This window comes from Falco cherrug, chromosome 3, assembly GCF_023634085.1.
Source record: "Falco cherrug isolate bFalChe1 chromosome 3, bFalChe1.pri, whole genome shotgun sequence".
Taxonomy (NCBI): domain Eukaryota; kingdom Metazoa; phylum Chordata; class Aves; order Falconiformes; family Falconidae; genus Falco; species Falco cherrug.
This window is the reverse complement of record NC_073699.1, coordinates 18514365-18531886: the sequence shown is the minus strand read 5'-3', so window position 1 is coordinate 18531886 and position 17522 is coordinate 18514365. Positions and strand designations below refer to the sequence as shown.

Below are 17522 nucleotides of genomic sequence, written 5' to 3'. Positions count from 1 at the left end.
GACTGTTCTGTATATTTCAGACCCTTCCCCATACTTTTTTTTACTATCATATAAAGTGATTAAACATTTTGTACTTCTCTGGAGTTGTCCTTTAAAATTCCTTATGAAACTAAAGATCTGCATTATTGCTCAGACCCCTTATTCTGAGAGCTGACTGGAAATTACACCCGGTGAAATAATCTCCTGTTGTTCAAACCTAGATACTGGCTCACTACCATGGATGTACCAAATGTAAGATACATTAGTTGTAAACTAAATGACACACTCATTAGTTCAGCTCTGGAGAACGGCTGTAAATGTTCAGCTGCTCCACCATATGATCATGCACGTAAGGGCAGTAAATCCTTTTTAAATGCATTTGCCTACACAATGAGAAGACGCACTCTTAGAAAGCAACTGGATTCCACTGATAAAGCAGGTTCAATTATAGTGAATTTTGGTAATTTATGTGGCCTTCACAGAGTACCACATCGTGGGCCAGAGCAACAAGAGCACCCAAAACACGGGGCAAAAATAAACCTCATTTACCCCTGTGTAACTCACTTAATTCAACAAAGTTACCAGGATAACCTTCAGGCTGTGTATTTTAATCCTTAGGCACGTGTAAAAAAACTGCACTGCTCTCCAACATCCCCTGTACCTCTACGATGCTTCCATCTTATTCTTTTAAGTGAGTCAGGACATTAACAGACATACCGGCTCCTCACTGCTACTTTCACAGACCCGTTTGACACAAGCTATCTGGGATATAATTCAGAGTGGGAAACAAGCTTAGGTGAATCATTTAGATGAGGCTCTGAAGCCAGATGTTTACATGGTATGGATACAGCTCTCTCCTGACATCTTGCAACTCATCTTTCAGGAGCAGGAAAGCTTTATTAACATCCTGTGAAAGCTCCACAATGCAGACATCAATTTAGCAAGCCTTTTGAAATCAGGCGTAGCTCTTCCCACTCCCTGCATCGCCAGCTGCCTCCCATGGCACTCAGACAGCTCAGGAACCTGAGGGATGAGATCTCTGCCCAGTTTAATCAGTCTTCTTTGTTAAGCACAGCAGAGAACATCCTCTCAACAGCACTCCTGCACCCAAAGGGTGCCAAGGATGTGAGGGCCAACTGCTGGTCACCTCTGCTCCTCACCCACTGTGGGTCTCTGCTAGTTTGAATCCACTGCTTATCTCAGAAGGGAACATCAACCAATGGAGAGCAATGCAGTTCTTTTCCCCTTTGAATTACGAGGACGTCATTTGTCTATGGCATTCCGGACAACTCATTGCACTATTTTTGCTGTGGACATGAGGCACACTTTGATAAGGAACGTCAGCAATTGATTATTCTCTCTAGCCCACATTCTCTAGCCTTCAGGTTACCCATTCGGAAATATTTCCAAACCTACACACCTATTGTAGTGACAGAAAACTTCCAGAACAGTCTCATCACAAAGCAGCTGTAAAAGTCCACCTGGAAGGACACTCCTACCCCAGCTGCAGACAGGTTTGAATGACCCACCAAAGCAATCAGCATCAGCACTGGTCAAAAGCATCAAATGCAGTTCACAGGTCTCTGGTCTGCAACCAGCCAGACATGAACGTGATGCAGGGATAGTTCTGCAGAGCACACCTGCTTGTACTTGGAAGAACAAGTCAACAATCTGAAAACTAAGGAGAAATTCAAATCCAGCCTTTCTCAAGGTGGAGCTTTGGTGCTGTTGAGACAAGCAGAGATGCAAGACCAGAAGTTGTGGGCAGACTTCTCCAACAGCACCACGCTCCAACAACCCAGGGCCTTGTGGCTGGACACTGGCAAGTAACAACTAATGAACTGCAGAGAGCTCAACTGCTTCTCATCAATATTGACAACAATCCACCATTACTCCAAGGACAGTCTTAATATGTCACCTTCAGAGCAGGTGCTTCACATCATGGCATGCAAGAGCTTTAAATGACCAACATGCATTAAAACCTCAGTTTTACAGTGTTCTGTGTGAATCCTGACAGCCTCATGCAGCTTCTTAAATAACCATTGTTCAAAAAGAACTTTAGTAAAGGAAACATATTAGGGAGAAGGAAAAAGGTCAATCTTAATTTTCAACCCATTCATGCCTACATTTTATAAGACAACTTTAGCAAAGCTGTCAGCAACAGCAAAAGGAGAACAATGATTTTTAAACGCTCTCAGTGCAAGTCTGACTGCTAAAGTTACTGCTGTTACTGACAAAGTAATGCAGCAAATATTGGTGACATTATTATTTTCCACATTCTTACTTAAAAGACCGCTCCCTTGCACTTTTTAAGGGGGTCTGCACAGAACCTGAATATTCAATATTGGATACTTTACAGCAGAGTGGCTGAATTTACACTGTATGAGACAATGCAGAGCACACCTCTGCTCATACAAACCAAAGCAGGTTCCAAGTCATTCACTCCCAACCACCTTCTTACAAGAGCATACCTGCTTCAGCTGCCCGGACGAACCACCCCTCTCAGTCCTGCCACAGTAAAAAGCAAACAAACTAATATTGGTCTAGGCTGAGAATTCTGCCACTTTCTGCCATCACAGAAAGGTGGAAAACCTCATTGCTGGGGTTAACTTCAGACACCTTCAGCAACCAAATCTGAGTCTTTCTGGTGGCCACTGGAGATCTGAATCAGCTGCTAATGCTCAAAAGTGCTAAGATGTTCCTTAAAAGTTCCAAGTTACCAAAGGAAACTTCCAGATTGAACCACGAACCAGGAAAAACACACAGTGTGGTTTCAAAAAAGGGGAAAAGCAGCAGGCACCACAACGCCCAGCTCCAGGAGCCCTGCTGAGGCACCTCAGTTGAGTCTCCCAATCTAATCAATCCAGGCTTCTGCAAAGGGCAACACCTACATCATTATACTGCAAGTGGAGGTATGATTATTTCTCTCAAATTCAGAAACACTTTGTTTCATTCACAAGAAGATCTCAAGGCAGGTACTTTAAATTTGCAATACAACTGAAACAGCACTCCAATTTAAACAGATTTGAGATGTGATCAGGCAGCAGAAGAGGAGACAATTGTGATGCTGATTTCCACCCCTTTCCCAGCATGAAGTTAAATATAGTGGTTTCTTATCTATCAGTTAAGAAAGGTGCATGCGATTTTCAGAAAAAAGGGGAACTTGGATCACAGGTTTACAGAGAACAACACTAAGGACTTGAAGCTCTAGACTTTAAAAGTCATATTGACAATAATATTCAATTATCACCTTGATGCCGTGTCTGTTCCATTTAACTTCTCTCCCCACCGTGACACGATTTATCAGTCCATGTTAACCCCTTTCTAAAATAAACCAGAGGTTTATCTACAATACTGATTTTCTTCTTTTCAGTGTTCCAATTAGGTGCCAAAAGAAAATAAATCAAAAGATGGTTTGTTCGTTAAGATTAGGCAATATTTTAATTTCATTAGAAATTAAAGTCTAGGCAGTTAGTGGAGACCAGACACCATAAAGAGGCCACAGCAAGGGCTACAATAAACCAGCCACCAGGGTTACAGCATGGCACAGACTTACCCAGAGCCTCAGCTGTCAGGCAGGTGCGCATGGTGAGAAATTGCAGGACACAAAATTGACACAGAAAGGAAAATAAAAAAAGTCAAACTGGTATTCCAGCATTCCTAGAGTTTAGACATTATCATCAGCGCCAAGACAAGACAGCGAGCAGTTTGGACTATTTTGACTTCTTCCCGTTGCTGATAAAGACAAACCCATTAGCTTTGCTTCCTGATGAGCTGTTGCAAATTAAACTCCTGCTTATTTACCATACGGTTTTATTTTAAAGACTTAAACCAGTTTAGGAACTTTGTTTAGCTTGCAGATTCCTAGGCGAGAACATGTTAACCCGTGCTTCAGAGAAAGTGCACAACACAGACAACTGTCAAACTCTGGTCAAGCTGACGAAGTGGCACGAATCTCATCCCTTCACAGGGAAGAGGGAACTCAAACTTGCAAAACTCTAGGCTGGTGCTGCATTAGTAACCACAGTGCTTTTTGATGTTCTCTACTGCAATTACATTAATAGATTGTTAATTAAATTAAAAGCTAATTGCTGATGCAATGTGGAAGAACATCAAAAAGATTAACCATGATATGTGTATTTTAATTAAAAAACTTTATAAATAAAGTTTTGCAATAAACCTGGCTTGCTGTCAGAATGAGGGGAACTATCAAGAGGCATTCAAAACTCAAGGAATGAAAATAAGTCAAAGAACTACCTCTGGCCACTGATTTTGCAACATGTCTTCACTGAATTTTTATAAAGGGAAGCTTACATTATAAGCTGGGGGGGACACAACGACGATACACCAAAAACATCCTGCAGGCACCACGGCCTCATCCACAAAGGATTTTTTCCCGGCAGCTGGTAAGTATACCCTGCTCATTAGCTTCCCTCCTCCTGAGCTGTATCATACCGACTCCACAGTGACTCCTGGCTCTCACTTCAGTCATCGTGCCGCACAATTTAAAGGAGTAAGACTATCTCCTGGCGGAGAAAGAGTCTGGCTGGGCGTCCTCCCTCCCCAGCCTGGCATTCCAGACAATGCAAGCACCAAGTATAGAGAGAGCGCAAAATACTTGAATAAGGTCAGCACTTGCTTTAAGAACTGAGATGTTCTGCAGTGATAATTACGTTAAGAGGTTTCTGTTTTTCAGTTGAGTCACTGGGTTTGTGCAATCATCCTTGAGAGGAGTGTAACAATATTACAGTTTCAAAGACCAGAGAGTAACACAAAACAGCTGCAAAGGCTCTAAAACACAAACGGGTCATCTTTGCTAACCAGGAGGAGGGGAAGAAAAAGCGCTTTTTGGCAGTATTACAGTAAATTAATAATCATGTTCTACTCTCTCAACTTCATTAAAAGTAAGAATACTTTCCAAAACTGCTGCATACTCAGAAGTAGAGGTTGTGAGTTTGGATACTCAACGTTGATGGGACACAAGAAGAAATGCTGTACTGAACGTTAAGGGCATTCTGCAGAAACTTCTATGAACGACTTAAGAGTTAAAACTCAGTTTTCACTTAACATGTGTTATATTATTGGGAGTGTTACATACAACTCCTTTTCACAGATCTGCTTGGATTTAAACATTTTTCTCAAAGCTCAAGAGTGTCACACAAGGAACCTGAAAATGAAACCTACCAGTCAAGTTATAGGCAGAAGGGAAACCTGTCTAGTTAAATCATTAATACCCAAGCTGAATACAGAAAATGAAGCCAACATGCACTCCAGATTTTACATATACACACATTCAGTTATATGTTAAGTTAGTCAATTGATGCTTTTTTTAAAAAAAAAAACACCCTAAGAATCATGCATTTTGTTAACCTTCCAAAACGGTTTACATGCAGAGCCACAGCTGCTGTCTCTCCTCTGAATTCAATACAGGATCAACAGCTTCTAGCAGCTATGGATCCACGTATGGAGCCTTGACTCAGCAGAAACCTAAACAAGGCATTTATTTTAAATTTATGCATAATTATTCTGCTGACTCAGGTTGGCTGGGCTGACTTCTGTTGTCCAATGTTTGTCTGAAAACAAAGAGCAATTTAAAGATGTATGCAGTTCCATGCACTACATAGCTTCATTTGTTCAGACAAGAGCTAAGTTTCAATGCTGGGGTGGGCAATACGCCCTGCAGGCCTGTTCCCCTTGGAAGAACAAGGGTGTAAAGAACAGGATGCACCTTGAAGATCACCATGACACCCAGAGGGACTGCATGGATCTGGGAGGCGCACCAGGATCCTATTTAGACTACATATATTTAGATTTCATTTGGATTTTTATTTTTTTTTTTTTTTTAGGGTCAAAGACAACAAAAAGAATGAAAATTATCCCTGTAAGGTCCTTTGAAATGCAAGACCTTCATTTACACAGACTCGCCTTTTTACCGGATACACTCTATCAAACTTCCAAAAAGGACCCCTAATACCTTTTTGTTTAGTTTGGAAAGCTTAATGTTTTCTCTGTCACTTCAAGCTTTGGAAACACCTTTACAGCAATTAACACACCTACTCTGCAAACGTAATTTCTAATAAATGATCTTAAATGCCCAGCCTGAACTTTCAACTTGGCCGCATGGAACCAGAACAAACAGACCACGCAGAAGCCAGAGAACAGGCAAACCCCAATGTATTCAGCCCCTCAGCGCTAAGGTGGGGTGCCCAACCTGTAGTGTTCCTGCCAGGACAAGCCACGCAGCCCATGGCCCTCTCTCCCAAATGTCCTTGGGATGCAGGCAAGGAGCAAGGAGCTATACATGCTGCAGCCTTTGGCTACGAGAGGGAGCCTCTGCAGCCCAGTGCGGCAGGGAGAGAGGACACCACTGCCATGATGCGAATGAGAAAAGTAGAGGGTTATATTTGAGTTCCTAGATCTGAAGCTGCCCAAAGCAGAAGAAAACCACTTTCCCATCCAGTCACAGCAGAAAAAGCTTGAAGGATGTTTTTAGTAGCATGCACAGTATTTGAGCAAATCCAGAATTCCGCAAACATCTCACTTGCCCACAAATGATCATAAGGTTAATTCAAAAATATTCTTACAAGTGCTAGGAAGGGAATGAATTGGTTGTTTTACAGTTCCCATAGGTGAGTCAGTAACTTTACAGAAAAATCAAAGGGACAGGTCCTGCTTGACGAAGAACAGAACAAAAAAAGTAAGTCTGAGCAACAGGGAAACAGGAGAGTTGGAAGATACAGTAAGACATTCATGCACTCAGCCACATGCCTGCCAGGAGGGTTTGACCCAAAAGTTTCCCTGCCCATAGTTCAAACTTCATTTGTAACCTAAAGCAGGTTCACTTCTGCAACTTTATCATTTTATAAATAAACCCCTTCTTGATTATTTTTTTTTTTTTTTAAATCCCTCAGTGACAGCAAGAGCAACACGCTTCACCACGTAGCACATTAAACAGATCTGTCAAGGGAGGTACACAAAATTTAACAACATTTGACACTGCACTCATACCAATGCTTTATTTCTTCAGGATAGGGACCAAAAAGGCAAAGAGGGGAAAAAGCATCTGCTACTTTTTTTTCTTCTATATTTAAGCACTGTAGATAACTTGCAAGAAGACAGGGAGAACTTCCTCCCACCTCCCACCCACTCGTGCTGGGAACCCACAGGGTCAGCAGCTTTGGGCGCTCACTCTTGCAGCCAGATGAGCCCCAACACCTCACTGCATTTCTCCCTCCCCAGGGGCCATGAGAACAACTCTCAGCTCCTCAAAAATATGGCACCTCCTCCTTTCCCCTGTACTGGCTACGTGGGAATCTTCATCGCTTTCACCTTCCCCGTACACATCCCTCTGCGACCAGCTTTAACCCCACCTGAGTCCCATTGGGTTTGTGCTCTGGACCCAAACACCATGTGTGTGACAGCAGTTCCAAGGGGGACAGCACAGAAATACAGCAAGATCATTAACAACTCCAAAAGCATGTTGTAACAGCAAAATTAAGCAAGGGAATGATATTATAAAAAAAAAAAAAAAAAAGGGTTCAATCATAGCATGGCTGCTATAAAAATGACAACAAAACGAGGCCTGTTCCACTCCTGGCTCAAAGATGTCTAATTGTGAAGTCCTTACAAGACACCAGTGTGCTGACCCTTGTCACTAGACACGGCACACATTTGAGGAGGAAGACAGGAACCCACAATATCCAAGAAGAAAGTCCACTTGCTTTAACCACTGCTGACAGACACCTACGGTGACATCTGCAGTATGAGAACAGTGGGTTGTTTTTTTCCAGAAGGCTTTTAAGTGCTTCTCTCCCCTCTTCCCACCTTACAGAAAATGCTGTCTCCTCCTCCAAGATTGCAGATTTATTTATTCAGTACTCAGAAGAAGGATAAAAGGGAGATGGAGCCAGTTAGCTGTCAATTCACAGAAACAGGTTCAAAAAATGGTTCCTTCTTCCCAGATCATGGCACGTGTTTTTCTCAGCTCTCACCTACCATGCATTGAGGGGCTGTCTTCTATCACACAGGGACAAGAAGCGATGAGATTATGGAAGGTGGGTGAGAAAGGAAAAGAAATGGAGGGAATATCACAGACTCTTTAACGCTGTTGGGTCTGAAGTCAGACGATTTGTCACAGAAAACGAGAAACAAGTTTACACATCATCCAAAATTAAAATCTTATCACAAAAAATCATGTCACCCTAAAGATGACCACTGCAATTTAAAACACTAAACTTTTCCACAGACAGACAGTCACACAGCGCCTACTGAGCAAAACTCCCTCTTGCTGGCTTCCATCTCTCTCTCCCTCTCTCACCTAAAGTCAGCTAAAATTCAAGAGCAGTTTTCCAGTCATGTGGCTTTCTATCAGCATAATTATTGATTCACCTATTAGGAAGGACAGTTAGAGACAGCTCACCTGTTCTGGATAACACACAATTTAAAAAGTTAAGAAACTCCCTGCTCCAGCATTTTTTTGCTTGTCCCTGGGCTCACAGTTTTTAAGGAGAGGGAAAGGACAAGCTGCAACCTGCAGGCTGAGAGCTGTTCAAAGCACACTTCCCACCCAGCTGGGACGAGCCCAGTGCAGGAAAGGGAACCAGAAAGTCTGCTTCTGTACAATCTCTGTATCATTTTTCCAAAGCCTGATGGGGTTTGCACTTGGCCAAGTAAAACCCTTAGTGATGGCGACGCTGCAGCTATCAATGATGCATGCTTCCATTAACGTGATGATGAAACTCCTGTGACAAGATGGTGGTGGGAGAGCAACAGGAGCAGGAGATTCAGCTGCTAAAAAGGACAGATTGCCTTTGTGCAGAACTCCCTTTTTTTTCTTACTCATCTTTAGTTTTCTATGGTTGTCAAGCGCCCTCCCCCTGACAACAAACCATGCCACCTTCTCACACTGAGGAATAATGTAAAGGTTTATGAGATTACAGGCTGTTAAAAAAAAAAAAAAAAGTGGTAGAAAGGGAGAACAGTGAGAAACGTTAATAGTTACAGAACATTTACATGATGACTTTTTTTATATTATTCCAAAAGATTCTACAAAATTTTGCAGGTATCTGCACAAGTCATGTCACAGTGTCAACATTCCTAACAGGAGTAAGTTAGCAGCAAGCAGTTTATTTTAAAACATGATTAACTTTGTACCAACAGCTTTAAGGCTTTTGTATAAGAACATTAGACACTAGCTTCAGAATATGATGTAAGTGACACATAATAATTGTACCCAGGTGTTCAAGTATGTACCAGGAATACATTTACAGGGGACTGAATTGTTACGACAGAAAGTCCTATCGCTGTTCCATCTTTGTCAGTGAGCAAAGCACAAAAGGTTTTTAACAGTACAAGTATGAAGCAAGTTACCTTTCTTTGCTTTCTTCTGTAGCTTCAGTGTGTCAGACGATTTCTTTTTTATCTCTTGGCGGGCTTTTTTATATTCTAAAAAAACACAGTCTCTATTATCAACATACTCGATGTCAAAATGAATGTTTTTCACAGAAAAGCCTATGTTTAAAGACATTAGACTACAAATTTTAAGAGGACAGCTACTGTTAATCAAAGCAACTTAGAACTCACATTTTGTAGTGCCTATATGTTTGGCTTAATATAACATTCCAGGGTGTGAGCACATTCACATACCAAAATCTTTCCCAAATAAACAAAGCCTTTACAGAAATAACAACTGAGAACACAGTACAAAATTAGAGTGCTTTTCATTTCAGAGACTCATCCACTCTCAGGAATGGAAAACAGAGATGACAGGTTTCTTGAAACATCTGTGTTCAAAAACAAGTATCCAGAAACGGCAAGGCACAGAATATCCTGTGATCCCTCTCCAGCATGAGAGTCGGGCAGAGGAAGAGGGTGTTAAAAGTTTGCCCAAGGAAGGGTCACATTGCCAGCTCTTTCTGATGAAGTGCAGCACACTGCAGTTGTCCTCATTTTCAGATGAGCTGCAAATCCCAGGAGAATTAAAACCCCAGAACAAAATATTCTACCTCTAGTCCAGGCACACTAAAGGTACCAGATATCAAAACTGATACGTAAAAAAAAAAATAAAAAAATAAAAAAATAAAAGGCATGTATGCATCTATATACATATACACATACACTTTAACAAAGGAAGTCAACGTTATTACTCTTCTATAGATGCAAAACCAGAAGCAGGCTGGTGGCAGGCACAGAAACTGTACCAGGGCCACCTGCATCCCCAACACCCAGGTCTACCCACTAAACCCTAAATCTCACTGCCACTTTGGCTGGGGTCACCCCTACCTGCAAGAACCCAGGTGATTCCTCTCTCCAGCTCACCACCTACTTAACACTCTCCACAGTACAAGGTGGAAATTTTTTTCAAGAGCTGCTGATTTAGCTGCTTCTACTTGAGCACAGTAATAGTGGGGCAAGAAGCAAATCCTCTTTTGGAGGCCAAGCATACTCATTCCCATCAGTTCTCCCCCTCCCCAAAATAAATTATGGTGATAATGCTTCATTCAGACATAGCAAGCGTCTTCAATTTTCAAGGGTCTGTGGTTAACTGCAACCTGCTTTCAGCACCCATGCTAGAGGGCCATCATCCCCAGTCCAAGTTTTGCAAAGCCAAACACATCTGCCAACATGCTCTTGCTGTGCAAGAAGACTTTGCTGCCTCCTGCTCATTCCCCCAGGAAAGCCACTGGAGCCGTCATCAGCACTGCAGCTCTGAGCATCCCATGTCCAACGACACAGCTTTCCTGTTCCCCAGGTGCACATTTCTGTATCACATCGGATATAAAATAACGATGGTAAATGTTTTACAGGGCTGTGCGTTCTCTGGAGGATGCTATGTCTGAGACATAACATGATCTTACAGTTAGCTTTTAACTACACCCCAGGGCTTTTCAGGGGTAGATGCAGCATCCCCTATCACTATCACTCAGCACTATTGGAGACGATACAGTGAGAGCAGGCTAACAGAGTTAAAATTAGTCACTGCTTACTAGCCTAGAAAAACAACCCATCCCTTGGGGTTCTGCAAACTAAACCTTCACAATGTAGACGGAAGGGTTAAAAATCTGTTAGGCACTTTGGGAGTGGAGTGGTTTAGAAGAGAAAAGTTGCTTTACATTTTTAAGCATGTTATTCAGTTCCCCAGTACAAACATGAAAAGAGGAAGAAAAGCTGATATTACAATCTTACTCCTATTAAAGAATTCTTCCTCTGTAACTACCTTTTGCATGGTCTTTATCCAGTTGATTGGCCACTTTCTTCCACTCTTCCATCTGTTCTTGAAGTGGGTTTATCAGACAGTCAATTAAAGCACTAATTTTGTTGAAAAAACACAAAGAGCAATCAAATCCTGCAGATGCCCCTATTCTTATATAGAGAGCCAAGGTCAATATTGGAGTATTTTTACTTTTTGCTGTGACAGCTACCAGTGTCACAATGTAAATATCAGAACATAAAAATGTTTATGCTGGAGAAAGCAAAAGAAAGGACTGGATCAGAAAAAAAAAAAATCCACATCACAAGATAACCAGAATTATTGCACAGAAGTCCAGGACAGTGAGGAACGGAGTGTAAACTATAGGAGTGACCTGAAACAGGGCCAATGTAAACAGTTAGATGCTACTCATCTGCCACACAAAGAGCAATTTAAATGGATACTCTGGATACTGGAAAGGTTCATGCAGCCATGAAGATTATGAACTTAAATAACACATGTATACGCACAGGAAGACAGAGCAGTTTTACAAGCGAACAACATCCTGTCCACTGATGTGCCTCACCTCTCACCAGTGGAGTCCATGATACAGCAGTAGTAATGCTCCACCAATTAATGAGGTTGGGATGAAATCATTTAAATAGTTAACTCTGGGCTAACTAAAGACTAAAGTTGTCTCCTCACAGCCAATTTCACAAATATCTTTATTTCAAAAGGGGAAAAAAAACCCATACCAGGTCATTCAGGCAAATGGTGAAGCATCATTTTGGTTCACCTCAGGTCAAGTATAACCTTTAAGTCTGGTTAAAAAAAGCACACGTGCAAACTACTACTTACTACAGAAGTAGGTTGTTTACGTATAGCCCAGCTTACACAAGTTAATCCTCTCCCATTACCTCTACAGTCTAACTTTAACTGTAAAAAGGGGATGAGAGGATTTGCATTTTCCATACTCGTTTACCGAAAGTTCTTCTCTTGGCTGCAAGCTATTTGGGCTCTCAGTAAGTTGAGGAAGCAGCACAACACTTGCTGCTGCTTTAGAACTTAGGGACAAAGCTTAACGTCCTGAAGCAAAGACAGGTCGGTCACACCAGCAGCCACCAGCTCAGCACTGAGCAACTGGAACTAATAGTGGAAATTTGCAGCATTCACAGTGCTTTCAGGCGACAAGCCCAGTCCTGAGAACATGCAGTGAAGTCCTGCATGTTCACAACACCTAGTGTGCTGTTGGGGAGAAACCTGCTGTTCTCAATGATATGGTCAGAGATCAGCTGAAAAGCCACTGCTGGTGAAACAGCTTTAGGTTCTCCCCAGTAGCTAATGGAAGATGAACCTCGAGCTCCGGGCCAGGTACAAAGCCACTCACCTTGAGAACTGCCGGAGTTTGGACTCTATACTTCTGTGCCTCATACACATCCTGGTGAGAGCAGACCCAATCTCTCTGGTACCACCTGAAAAACAAAACACGAGGCAGGTGAGATCCCTGATGAGATTCCTGCCTGTAGTGCAGAGGCATGTCAACCAGAGGGCAGGTGCCAAGTCTTCCAGAGCAACTGCGAAACAAATTCATAGTAACTAGAGACCAGGCTATTAACCTGGCAGACCTCAGGGGTATCTACCACCTTGGAAAGAGATTAATTCTTGTTCATCCAGAGACCACAACTGCACAATTAAACAGGATTAAAACACAGTTCTTCCCAGCAGCTTTATGCGCCATGAGGCCCAACTCCGTGGCAGACGATTTAAAAGGGTTTGAGATGTCAAAAGACAAGAAGCAAAGCTGGCAAGCAAGTGGGCATCTACAGACAGTTTATTTCCCCATTTTGGAAATAAACCTAAGGGGTTCAATCCAATTTTCCCACCTCTAGATGCTTTAGACCCAATGCCTCAAAAGGATTTTGCTCCTCCAGAATACGTAACTAATTCTACATATTGCTTCCTATACCGCAGACACATACCGTCAGTGTCCCGCAGGTACCGCCACCTCAGCTCACGCACGTGTTTTGGGGACACCGCCAGCAGGTGGCGCTATTTGCTCTAGACCCTCGCTCATCTCGCGGCCTGACGACGGCGTGACAGCAAGAAAAATTTTTTCTAAAGGTTCCTCCTCTGAAGTGTTCCCTTTTAAAAGCACACATGCCTCCATTTCCCACTTTAAGCAGCATTATCAACTTTTATTAGCCCATTACATGTCAATATAATTTTGGTTTGCTTAGTGTTAGTTTTGATAATTGCGCAGTTCCTACTTGCAAGCCAAATCGACTATTCTCAGGGTACACACATCACCCTTTGTACAAAGCTTTTCCAAACTGTGGTATTCTCCAGAACGGCGAAGGTATCAGCTTCTAATTAGAAGTCTCACTTGATTATTAAAATAACCTTAAACTTGTAATATACAGTAAAATATCTTCCTTAGGCTTTAACAATGGTATTGCATAAGTAACAAATACTTTCCTAGTAAAGAAACTTGAAAAATGTAGTCATTTTATTTATTTTTTAAGCACAAAAGCAAGTCACCACCTTCCTGCATTCTTGTAGAATTAAATCCTGTGCCCACGAAATGGCTCTGGAACAAAGACACTAAATAACTGGAACAAATTGTGGCTATTTGGTATTTTCCATTGTTCAAAAAGATAAACAGAAAGTCCTTTGTCACTTGCCCAATTACTCATGTTTTTATAAGGAGCTTTTGAAATAATATTTGGTAACACTGAAGAGCTATAGCCTTGCTGCGTATGGGTGGCTGAGAAAAGCATACGGACTCCAGCCTGGCTCCAGACCCATCTCTTCCAGCAATGCCATGCTTGCACAAGCTGCAATAGATATAGAAGATGGGGAAAGGTGTAACGGAGGGAAAGCAACTGGAGGAAGAGGACAATGCCCACAACAGTAAGTGGATCTCTGTCACAAAACATGGGCATTTTTCCCTGAAGCCGCTATCAAATAGAAGTAACTCAAGAGCCTAATGCAACACAACCATTTACAACAAAATGGTAAAGGTGAAGAAATGAACCAAAAACTTCCACAGCCATCGGCAGAGCAATTCCCAATAGCGTTTAAGCAAAAGGCAGGGGTTTTTTTAGGTTGAAAACTCACTGAAATATTGGAATATTAAGGACTGTCAATGGTTAAGTGATACTGCTTTCCTAAGCCCATTACATGAAAAAAGAACAATAGGAAACAAGGCACCATGTGTTCTGGAGACTAGGAAACAAGGGTCAGTTACTATTAAATTGCAAGGCAGCAAAATTTTCACTAAAACCCCAATAACCAAAGTGTAAATATATCCCCTCAACATATAGTGAAGATGGATGGGCAAGGTCAGCAAAACAGCTATACAAAGTTACGTCTATACATCAGTAGTTGTGCTTGTTTAAAAAAGAACACAACAAAATAAATGAAGCCTGGAATAAAAAGATTATGCCATGGAAAAAAAACCAAACTCAACTGGTTGGGGATGAGGGGGTTACACCCAGTGAGGTGACCTGAACTCCCACAGCAGCAGCTCTTACCAGCTATTCACTGGGGAAGGTGGTGCTCAGCTTTCCCTACAGAGCGCAAATCCCTCCCAAACAGCGCTCACATTATGAACTCAACCTGCCTAAAAATGAAGCTTTTAGGGAGGACTGGGAACACCTTGCTCCAAATGGCTATGAGAAGAAAGGATGCCCGTTTCTTTGCAAAATCATAACTCGCTACAATCAATAAACTGAGTTTATTGATGAGTAAACTCAGTTTACAATAAACTGAATTCAGAATAAACCAAGTTTAACTACCTTGGACATGAGATTTCTGCAGTACTGCAAAATATCAATATTAACACTTGCAGTGAACACGCATCCCCTATACAGTCTTTACAGCTGTCCTCTCTGCTCCTCTTGCCATAGGACCATTTAAAGAGGTCTAGAGCCTCCTCCTGCTAGGCTTACAATGCTGTTGGACGCAGACAGGACCGAGCTTGTTTTTATTCCTCAAAGCCAACTCATTTGTAGCCCGCTGCCATCTCACAGCATGCCGGGCAGCTAATGGACACACAGTGCATCCAGCACGGAGGGGGGCAGGTGGCAGGCGCCCACTGAAAAGCTGTTGTGTGCCAGCAGCTTCCCCAGCCAAGGGGAACAGGTCTCTGTTCAACGTGTGCTGCTACAATAAAGTCACTGTGCATACACATTTCCAATTCCCGTTTAAAAGCTAATGTTACTGGTGTCTAATCAAGCGTAGGAGAGAGAACCCTTGCAAAAGGACAAGGGGCTTTTTAATTTTGGCCCTTCATCAATTAGCAGAAGCAGGAATGGTGTCCGAGTGTTCCTATATACCTACCCAGGTGAGACAGCCCACAGAGGTACCCCCCGCAGAGTTTCTAGATGCTGAAACAGCAGCAACAGCATTTCGGAAAGGATGATCTCCTTAGATATAACTAAATAATCTGCATTTTGGGGATGCCTCAGGAATTCATTGTTAAAAACCAGTCAGCAGACTGAATGAAGGACAGGACCAGCCCACCTCCTCCTACACCTCAGTCCCACTCAATGTATTAAGTACTCCAACAGCACCAGAGTTAAACGCATCTTTACCTCCCTATCCCCAACTATATTATCTGTGCTTCCTGAGAAGGCAAAAAAATTAAATACAGGCCACTCACCACCCCTTGATTTATTGAGTTGGAGCATCACGGCCATTTCTGATGCCTTCAACAGTCCTTCCAGTCCAAGTCTCCAGTGGAAAGGGTTTACCTCAACTGCCAGCAGGTTTCTGTGAAGGCTGGTTCCCACCAGAACTGCACTGATGCTCCTGTTTCCAAAGGGCTGGGATCAGCTGGCTACACAAACTGGCAGAAGGGATCTACTTTGTACCACTGTAGTGGTTTGAAAATGTCCACCACTACCAAGAGACAGTAGTTTGGATTCATTTCTTTTACCCAGTCTCTGTCAGACAGTCTTAGTGAAGAGGAGTAACACATGCTTTATATGAATTATCATTTGACGTTACAGTAGTAGTTTACTCACAGAAGGAGCAGGTGCCAACAGGCACACAGAGGTGGACCTCACACGTAACGTTAATGCATGTGCAATTCTTGGCATTGGCTGTGCAGCTGAGTATTCAAAATCTGGTAAGAAGTTCATTGCACTGGGCTATGCCACAGACAGAACTTGCTTCAGCCTCAAAATTAATTTAGGGTTTATCTTTCCAAAAAGACTGGCTCCATAAGTGACCAATTGCGTCCTTACTCAAGGACAGAGCCATGAGCCAGGTAGGCAGAAGACCAAGTGGAGGTAACTCCTTTTTCAGTGCTATTAACCTGCAGACGTGGCAAGAAGAGCATCTGAAACAGAAGCACGTCAAGAACATGCTGAAAGCACTGCCTGTCTCCACTTCACTTACAAGCAGGTCCCTGGCAAAAAGTCATGACATTCTCCAGTAGCTATAAACTCCTGAAGAGAAATACTGAAGCCACATTAGCAAACTTTTCATCAAACCAACAGTACATTAGGTGGGTGACCTGGCCTCCATTCACTGCCCTGCAGCTATGCAAGTTAAACTACTGTGCCTCGGGCTCTCAGTGTATAAAATCAGGCTGTGAATTATCTGTTTCTCTGACATACTACAATAATTCACCCATTAAGGCAAACAATGCTTAGGAACGGTGTAAAGTAATACTTGGAAACTGGAGACAGAAGCCATATTCATCAGAATTCCCACTCAGAGAAAGCAGTTTAACAAAACACTCCTGTCAAATTTGATAAGAAGGCGGGTGATAACATCAGCCTTATTTCTCATAAGTAAAAGGCAACTCTGCAAGGCAAAATGTGCTTTCACTCTCACCTTCCCTGCTTCTCCCTATTCCTGCCTAAGCCTGTAAAAGACCAAAAACCTTTTTAATGTGAGATAATTAAATGAAAGCCTGTGGATCATGACACTACAATGAGACCACTGTAAAGGCTTAAATGATTTTCTTTCGATGCCTGCTTGTCACTCAACATTACAGAGAGACAACAGGGAGCGACTGTAGGAAACAGACTCAATTGTTTTATTGGAGTCATTATGTTCGTATTTAATAATGGCCGTATATCAAGGAAATTATTATTTGATGAAACATGCAGCTGTACAACTGCACGGCCTCCATATACTCCAAACAACCCACTACAATCAACCTCTTATCTTCCTCCTCTTGCTTTGCTGTTGAGCAACCCCAGAAAGCTCACAAGATGACTGCCTTTCAGGAAGTGTCTTTAAGGCTCCAACTTATTAACGAGCTCATCTTTATCTTCAAGGGCAGAGTCCAAACGAGCCAGCTACTTTCCACTTTCCCAAAAGAGAGAGAATGATGACAAAT

General features: G+C 42.3%; 1 protein-coding gene across 23 annotated transcripts in view; it reads right to left on the bottom strand.

Moving 5' to 3' along the window:
- Positions 1 to 17522, bottom strand: part of MTSS1 (MTSS I-BAR domain containing 1) — a 127082-nt gene that overhangs the window by 22695 nt on the left and 86865 nt on the right. For 15 of the 23 annotated variants that reach the window (XM_027804202.2, XM_027804204.2, XM_027804212.2 and 12 more), the window contains 4 exons: positions 12555 to 12639; positions 11195 to 11286; positions 9349 to 9423; positions 3536 to 3547 (listed from right to left, as the gene is read on the bottom strand). In XM_027804202.2, the coding sequence (XP_027660003.1) occupies positions 3536 to 3547; positions 9349 to 9423; positions 11195 to 11286; positions 12555 to 12639 (264 nt within the window). The remainder of the gene's footprint in view (positions 1 to 3535; positions 3548 to 9348; positions 9424 to 11194; positions 11287 to 12554; positions 12640 to 17522) is intronic. The other 8 variants (XM_027804205.2, XM_027804208.2, XM_027804214.2 and 5 more) reach the window with 1 other exon arrangement.